General features: G+C 47.8%; 1 protein-coding gene across 1 annotated transcript in view; it reads right to left on the minus strand.

Annotated features, from left to right (window-relative positions):
* Positions 1 to 384: 384 nt before the first annotated feature.
* The window catches only part of LOC120041070 (sodium/myo-inositol cotransporter 2-like), a 22,913-nt gene continuing 14,404 nt past the window's right edge, over positions 385 to 8,893 (minus strand). The window contains exons 9-16 of the mRNA XM_038986030.1: positions 7,850 to 8,055; positions 7,426 to 7,561; positions 7,187 to 7,294; positions 3,743 to 3,893; positions 3,494 to 3,662; positions 1,886 to 2,101; positions 1,487 to 1,637; positions 385 to 1,190 (exon numbers count right to left, since the gene is read on the minus strand). Of these exons, the coding sequence (XP_038841958.1) occupies positions 967 to 1,190; positions 1,487 to 1,637; positions 1,886 to 2,101; positions 3,494 to 3,662; positions 3,743 to 3,893; positions 7,187 to 7,294; positions 7,426 to 7,561; positions 7,850 to 8,055 (1,361 nt within the window). The 3' untranslated portion in view covers positions 385 to 966. The remainder of the gene's footprint in view (positions 1,191 to 1,486; positions 1,638 to 1,885; positions 2,102 to 3,493; positions 3,663 to 3,742; positions 3,894 to 7,186; positions 7,295 to 7,425; positions 7,562 to 7,849; positions 8,056 to 8,893) is intronic.

Here is an 8,893-nt window from a genome sequence, read left to right on the forward strand (position 1 = left end):
TACTATTAGTAAGAACTATAATAAATGTAGCATATTAAGAGGCATCATGCCCATTTAAACACTGCCATATAGTAAAGATACAAATTGTCTGAAAGGAACTGGCATAAATAGAATAATATACCAGTTTCATCTGAGGACAAATGTTGACAGCTGCGCCATACAGGGTGCAACATAAATAGGAGGAACTTTTGTACCAATTCCATGGCATAGGGATTATGAACTGGTACAAAAAACTACACTTGATTCAATACTTAGAGTTTTTCAATTTAAATTATTATATAAAATTCTTGCCACCAACAGAATGCCATATATAATGAGGCAACAATCTCAGCTCTGTAGATTTTGCTGCGAAGAGACAGAATCACTAGATAATTTATTCTGGTATTGTCCCTATGTAGCTTGTTTCTGGTCACAGGTTGAGAAATGGTTAAAAAATCACAACATGCACTTAAAATTAACCTTACAAATAGCAGTGTTGGGCTATTTGGAAAACCTTAGTCAGTCAATTAATAATACTCATAGGAAAGGTTTTCATCTTTAGCTCACAATCTGTGCATAATATACGATTAGAAAGATTCAAAAATATTGGGAAAAAATCACAGCACAATTGAAAAATATATGGCACATGGAAACCAAACGAGGGTGGTCTATGGTGATAGGTGGGATTGGCTGAGGGTTGGGATTAAAGCGTTTGGTAATGTATTATTGTTGTGTGACTGCTTTATATAAAAGTATCATGTATGTCAAATGTATGTTCATGTAGCAAAAAAAGCTGTAAAAAAAGCTGAAGATATTTGTCCTCTGAAGAGGGGGGGGTGGTGGAGGGGTTAAAACAACTATACATTGCTATTATACAATAATAAATAACAGCCTGCTGTGACACTTCAGCAGCACTCCTATGATGCTGCAGCAATGGCCAAGCACCACCTGTCCCTGCCAATATCATTGGCTGTTGACAATTCCTCACTAGGCCCAGTAGCCAATGATAAAGACGGCGATGGAGAGGCAGATGATGAGGTTGGCGTCGACCATGTGGCTAAGGCATGGGTCCTCTTCCAGAGAGCTAGCGGGGTCGAGAAGAAGAGGGGGTTGTGGGGCGCTGTCACCCTGCTTCTGCCGCTCCATCCCACACAGCCAGTAGAGGGCGGCCTTCAGCCTGGACTGGCTCCTCACACTGGCTTCTGAGGAGACTGGGGAGAGAGAAGTGTGGGTATATGCGTATGAGCAGTGTTTGACTTGGACTGGAACACACCAGTACTGGCGCCTCAGTTTTGAGTACCGGCATCTTATAGAATATTGCTGTCTTAAAAATATTCCTGCACCTAAATATAAACAGTACTGGCACCCAAAATGAGTGCTGGCACCTATTTCAGTCCACTTCAAGCACTGGGATTGTGAGTATTGAATGAATCATGGTCCTTAGTATTGTTGAAGCAACTTACCAGTATTAACCTACTGCTACCTAAAAAGGGACAACACTACCCACCTTTCCTCTGAAGGTGTGTCTCTCCGTTAGCCTCCTGCTCCCTATCTTCTATCTCGGTCTCTGTAGCACTAGTCACAGTCTCTACTGTCTCTAAAGCTCCACTGCTCTTCTCCACCTTATCAAATCTGGTGAACCAGGTGAGGCGACTGATCTGTTCCGTAGCAACAACACAAACACAGCAACGGTTAGTGATAGGCCATATCGTGCTCACATTTAGAACACTGTCTATCTCAAGTTTATATTTGATTTAGACAGTACTGTAGATGCAAATTCTTAATTTATCACAGTGTCGTTGAAATCAATAGGTTGATTTGTTCAAATACACAATTGCCATCACTATCACTATCAAGATACTGTATTTGAGCTCTGGTTTAGTAGCACTCCCCAGCCTCCACTCACCTGCTCTGGGCTGGGTTTCTCCGTGGCCAGGCTGACCCCCACCACCACCACCAGGGTGAACATAGACAGCATGGTGGAGAAGTAGAGGTAGTGGACATGTTTCACCACATCAGGCCTGCTGTCTTCCTGGTAACACAGTGGTGAGGGATAGATAAAGTCTAGGGCCATCCTCACACCGCCCACCAGTAGGCCCAGGAACAGGCCCCAGAAAGCACCCTGCAGAACACAAAGGAGGGACATTTCATCTCTATATCATCTTTCAATACATCTGATTGGTACTGCAATCTGACTTTTACTGCAATCTGATTGCAAATTGAGTAGAATTTCATTCCTGTAGGTGGAAACCAAGTTCAGCCTATTTTCAGATGCAAACACTTACCTTCACTACAGACACAGTACCAGTCAAATGTTTGGACACACCTACTCATTCCAGGGGTTTTCTTTCTTTGTACTATTTTTTACATTGTAGAATAATAGTGAAGACATCAAAACTATGAAATAACACATATTGAATCGTGTAGAAATCGCAAAATATATTTGAGATTCTTCAAAGTAGCCACCCTTTGCCTTAATGACAGCTTTGCACACTCTTGGCATTCTCTTAACCAGCTTCATGAGGTAGTCACCTGGAATGCATTTCAATTAACAGGTGTGCCGTGTTAAAAGTTAATTTGTGGAATTTCTTTCCTTCTTAATGCATTTGAGCCAGTCAGTTGTGTTGTGACAAGATAGGGCTATCTTCTGTATACCACCCCTATTTGGTAAAAGACCAAGTCCATATTATGGCAAGAACAGCTCAAATAAGCAAAGAGAAACGACAGTCCGTCATTACTTTAAGACACGAAGGTCAGTCAATACGGAACTGTGCAGTCGTAAAAACCATCAAGCGCTAAGATGAAACTGTCTCTCATGAGGACCCCCACAGGAATGGAAGACCCAGAGTTACCTCTGCTGTAGAGGATAAGTTCATTAGTTACCAGCCTCAGAAATTGCAGCCCAAATAAATGCTTCACAGAGTTCAAATAACAGACACATCTCAACATCAACTGTTCAGAGGAGACTGTGTGAATCAGGCCTTCATGGTCAGATTGCTGCAAATAAACCACTACTAAAGTACACCAATAAGAAGAAGAGACTTGCTTGGGCCAAGAAACAGGAGCAATTGACATTAGATCCATGGAAATGTGTCCTTTGAGTCCAAATGTTAGATTTTTGGTTCCAACCGCAGTGTCTTTGTGAGACGCATACTTTCACTACATATACCTTCACTACACACATTTTCACCACACCTTCACTACACATACCTTCACTACACATACCTTCACTGCACATACTTTCACTACATATACCTTCACTACACACATTTTCACCACACCTTCACTACACATACCTTCACTACACATACCTTCACTGCACATACTTTCACTGCACATACTTTCACTACACATACCTTCACTACACTAGACACCTTCACTACCTCACAGACTGTGCTCTGTATTTACACTTCTACCTCTCTCTCTGCCCCGTCTCTCTCGCTCTCTCTCTCTCTCTCCCCAACACACACACACACACACACACACACACACACACACACACACACACAAACACCTTCTCATTGGTCCTCTTCCAGAAGCATCCAGTCAGGAAGACGATGGAAACAGGAGGCTGGAGGTAGGTACTGATGGACTGGATGTAGATAAACAGCTGTCCTCCCTGACTGGCCTGGACCACAGGGATCCAGAGCACTGACACCACCACCAGAACCAGCACAAACATCCTGAGGAGGATAGTGTATGTGTACCTTCCCACGAGCATGAGTATGTGTATGCATGAGTATGAGTGCACGTGTATGTGTACCTTCCCACGAGCATGAGTTCCCACTCGGTTGCGCGGGGCCGGACATGCCTCCACAGGTCCATGGTGAAGATGGTGCTGGAGCTGTTGAAGATGGAGGTGAGGGAGGACATGAGAGCAGCAATCATCACCGCCATCATCAGACCACGCAGACCTGGAGAGCGAGAGAGAGAGACAGGAGTATGGAGAGTACAGAGAGAGACAGGAGTATGTAGAGTACACAGAGAGAGAGAGAGACAAGAGTATGGAGAGTACACAGAGAGAGAGAGAGACATGAGTATGGAGAGTACAGAGAGAGAGAGACATGAGTATGGAGAGTACAGAGAGAGAGAGAGAGACATGAGTATGTAGAGTACACAGAGAGAGAGAGAGAGAGAGCGAGACAGGAGTATGGAGAGTACACAGAGAGAGAGAGAGACATGAGTATGTAGAGTACACAGAGAGAGAGAGAGAGAGAGAGAGACAGGAGTATGGAGAGTACACAGAGAGAGAGAGAGGAGTATGGAGAGCACACAGAGAGAGACAGGAGTATGGAGAGTACACAGAGAGAGAGAGACAGGAGTATGGAGAGTACACAGAGAGAGAAAGAGGGAAAATGTGCATGTGTGTATGAAATTTGAATGACATTTTATTTTCTTGTCAAATCGTCAGTTGGCAACCCATCCCTTATTGGATGAATTGACACAAACAAATATTACAATAATTCACTGTGATAATTCACTGATAATTCTCCTTCCAGTGTTCTCTGCAGTGCGCATCGCATGAAGTGTGTATGTGTATATTTGAAAGAGAGACAGAAGCGTTGTTCATACCTGCCTCTAACATGCGTCCTTCAACCTGATCTTGTCCTGATATTGTTTGTTTACACTTATAAGATCTGAATACAATCAGATCTCAATTAATCTTTTAATCACAATTGGCCAGCGTCGTTAGGGGAGGGTGTGGGTGGGGGGGGGGGCTTTACTTAGTTCATCGCGCTCTAGCGACTCCTTGTGGAGGGCTGGGCGCCTGCAGGCTGACCTCGGTCTTCAGTTGAACGGTATTTCCTTCGACACATTGGTGCGGCTGGCTTCTGGGTTAGGCGGGCAGGTGTTAAGGAGCGTGGTTTGGCGGATGATGTTTAGGAGGACACATGACTCGACCTTCGCCTCTCCGGAGCTCCAAGGGGAGCTGCAGCGATGAGACAAGATCCTAATTGGATATGATGAAAAGGGGGATAAAATACAACAAACTAAGAAGCAGGTCTAGAGAGTGGAAGAAACAGCAGGTTGTGGTAAACCGCAGGGTGTTGGTCTCTCCCCGTTCTCTCTCGCGGGGTGTTGGGTTCTTCTCTACTTTTGCTTGGTGCTCGCAGGGTGTTGGGTTCTTCTCTACTTTTGCTTGGTGTTGGTCTCTCCCCGTTCTCTCTCGCAGGGTGTTGGGTTCTTCTCTACTTTTGCTTGGTGTTGGTCTCTCCCCGTTCTCTCTCGCAGGGTGTTGGGTTCTTCTCTACTTTTGCTTGGTGTTGGTCTCTCCCCGTTCTCTCTCGCAGGGTGTTGGGTTCTTCTCTACTTTTGCTTGGTGTTGGTCTCTCCCGTTCTCTCTCGCGGGGTGTTGGGTTCTTCTCTACTTTTGCTTGGTGTTGGTCTCTCCCCGTTCTCTCTCGCGGGGTGTTGGGTTCTTCTCTACTTTTGCTTGGTGTTGGTCTCTCCCCCTTCTCTCTCACAGGGTGTTGGGTTCTTCTCTACTTTTGCTTGGTGTTGGTCTCTCCCCCTTCTCTCTCACAGGGTGTTGGGTTCTTCTCTACTTTTGCTTGGTGTCGGTCTCTCCCCGTTCTCTCTCGCGGGGTGTTGGGTTCTTCTCTACTTTTGCTTGGTGTCGGTCTCTCCCCGTTCTCTCTCGCAGGGTGTTGGGTTCTTCTCTACTTTTGCTTGGTGTTGGTCTCTCCCCGTTCTCTCTCGCAGGGTGTTGGGTTCTTCTCTACTTTTGCTTGGTGTTGGTCTCTCCCCGTTCTCTCTCGCAGGGTGTTGGGTTCTTCTCTACTTTCGCTTGGTGTTGGTCTCTCCCGTTCTCTCTCGCGGGGTGTTGGGTTCTTCTCTACTTTTGCTTGGTGTTGGTCTCTCCCCGTTCTCTCTCGCGGGGTGTTGGGTTCTTCTCTACTTTTGCTTGGTGTTGGTCTCTCCCCCTTCTCTCTCACAGGGTGTTGGGTTCTTCTCTACTTTTGCTTGGTGTTGGTCTCTCCCCCTTCTCTCTCACAGGGTGTTGGGTTCTTCTCTACTTTTGCTTGGTGTCGGTCTCTCCCCGTTCTCTCTCGCGGGGTGTTGGGTTCTTCTCTACTTTTGCTTGGTGTTGGTCTCTCCCCGTTCTCTCTTGCGGGGTGTTGGGTTCTTCTCTACTTTTGCTTGGTGTTGGTCTCTCCCCGTTCTCTCTCGCGGGGTGTTGGGTTCTTCTCTACTTTTGCTTGGTGTTGGTCTCTCCCCCTTCTCTCTCACAGGGTGTTGGGTTCTTCTCTACTTTTGCTTGGTGTTGGTCTCTCCCCGTTCTCTCTTGCGGGGTGTTGGGTTCTTCTCTACTTTTGCTTGGTGTTGGTCTCTCCCCGTTCTCTCTCGCGGGGTGTTGGGTTCTTCTCTACTTTTGCTTGGTGTCGGTCTCTTCCCCTTCTCTCTCGCAGGGTGTTGGGTTCTTCTCTACTTTTGCTTGGTGTTGGTCTCTCCCCGTTCTCTCTCGCGGGGTGTTGGGTTCTTCTCTACTTTTGCTTGGTGTTGGTCTCTCCCCCTTCTCTCTCACAGGGTGTTGGGTTCTTCTCTACTTTTGCTTGGTGTTGGTCTCTCCCCGTTCTCTCTTGCGGGGTGTTGGGTTCTTCTCTACTTTTGCTTGGTGTCGGTCTCTCCCCGTTCTCTCTCGCGGGGTGTTGGGTTCTTCTCTACTTTTGCTTGGTGTCGGTCTCTCCCCCTTCTCTCTCGCAGGGTGTTGGGTTCTTCTCTACTTTTGCTTGGTGTCGGTCTCTCCCCGTTCTCTCTCGCGGGGTGTTGGGTTCTTCTCTACTTTTGCTTGATGTCGGTCTCTTCCCCTTCTCTCTCGCAGGGTGTTGGGTTCTTCTCTACTTTTGCTTGGTGTCGGTCTCTCCCCGTTCTCTCTCGCAGGGTGTTGGGTTCTTCTCTACTTTTGCTTGGTGTCGGTCTCTCCCCCTTCTCTCCCGCGGTGGGCCTCCGTGCTCCTTTTATTTGGCCTCCACGGCTGGTTGGCCCTTTCCTCTAATTACCCCCACTTAGAGCTGTCCGTGTCAGGGTGCACAGCTCCCGTATTCCCAGCAGAGGGAGCCAACGTCGCCTCACGTACCTCCCCTCTATTACCACCCCCCGGGGTAGACCTCCTGGGATACCACAAGGTGTTTGTGTGTACAGGAAGTGAGAAAGACAGATAGAAAGAGATATACAAAATGTTACAGAGAGAAGAAGACTTCCTCACCTGAGGGCAGTAGCTTCATGACCAGTTTGGCGTAGGCGATGTCTGAACAGCCCACTGGGTTCCCACACACCTCAGTACACACCTCAGGGTCACTACACGCCACCTCGTCTAGACGCAACAACAACGCTGCTGTAAATATACTGTCTCTCCTTTGTTTGATAGTGGCATCAGCAGGTTTTACCTCGGTACAGTATCCTCTCTAGAGTTACTACCAAAGCGTTGCACTTAGGACATTGTACCTGGGTAGAGTATTCTGCTGATCATGCCGGGCAGGACCATCATGAAGAAGGGCAGGATCTTGAGGTAGGCAGCCAGCAGGGAGCCTCCTTTAGCATGGAGCAGGTTCTTGGCAGCCAGGGAGCGCTGCACTATCACCTGGATACAACACAACACAGAATCAATGACTGGAACTGTTGACAGAGCAGCTGAATGTGCCTCCCAAGTGTCTAGAGCACTTAAACAATCCATCTGTTTTATTATTAAGGTGTATCAAAACTCTCCTGCCAGTGATGCAACAATGCCAATATGGTGATTTACAGTTAAAGTTAGATGGTGTTCTAAAGCCTAGTGTTTCCATTCCCCTTTAAGGTGTATCAATTCTGATACCTCAGATCTTGTCCTCTTGGCCATCTAGTGACTGTCCCTGAGCAGTGTCACTGTTACCTGGTCTGAGCACCAGTACCACATGGAGGGTATGGACATGCCCAGGAGGATGCCCGGCCAGGGCAGGTCAGAGGTCACAGGGTCACGGAACAGGTGGAAGGCGTCATCCCGGGGGATGCCACATGTGGTGTTGGGGTCGCGGATTGAGGGGATGGCCGTAGCATACCCCTCTAGGAGGGCGTTCCAGCCCCCCACCTCAGCGAAACCTCCACAGGAGTAGCTCAGAGTTAGACAGTTAGGCAAACTGTACTGCACTGCCCTGCCCTGTACTGTACTGCACTACCCTGTACTATACTGTACTGCACTGCCCTGTACTGCACTGCCCTGTACTGCACTGCCCTGTACTGCCCTGCCCTGTACTATACTGTACTGTACTGTACTGCACTGCCCTGTACTGTACTGTACGCCCTGTACTGTACTGCCCTGTACTGTACTGCACTGCCCTGTACTGTACTGTACTGCCCTGTACTGTACTGTACTGCCCTGTACTGTACTGCCCTGTACTGTACTGCCCTGTATTGTACTGTACTGCCCTGTACTGTACTGCACTGTACTGTACTGCACTGTACTGTACTGCCCTGTACTGCACTGTACTGTACTGCCCTGTACTGTACTGCCCTGTACTGTACTGCACTGCCCTGTACTGTACTGCCCTGTACTGTACTGTACTGTACTGTACTGTACTGCCCTGTACTGCACTGCCCTGTACTATACTGCACTGCCCTGTACTGTACTGTACTGTACTGTACTGCCCTGTACTGTACTGCCCTGTACTGTACTGTACTGCCCTGTACTGTACTGCACTGCCCTGTACTGTACTGTACTGTACTGCACTGCCCTGCACTGCCCTGTACTATACTGTACTGCCCTGTACTGTACTGCACTGCCCTGTACTGTACTGTACTGCCCTGTACTGTACTGCCCTGTACTGTACTGCCCTGTATTGTACTGTACTGCCCTGTACTGCACTGCCCTGTACTGTAATGTACTGTACTGTACTGCACTGCCCTGTACTGCACTGCCCTGTACTGTACTGCCCTGTAC

Source organism: Salvelinus namaycush, chromosome 3, assembly GCF_016432855.1.
Source record: "Salvelinus namaycush isolate Seneca chromosome 3, SaNama_1.0, whole genome shotgun sequence".
Taxonomy (NCBI): Eukaryota; Metazoa; Chordata; class Actinopteri; order Salmoniformes; family Salmonidae; genus Salvelinus; species Salvelinus namaycush.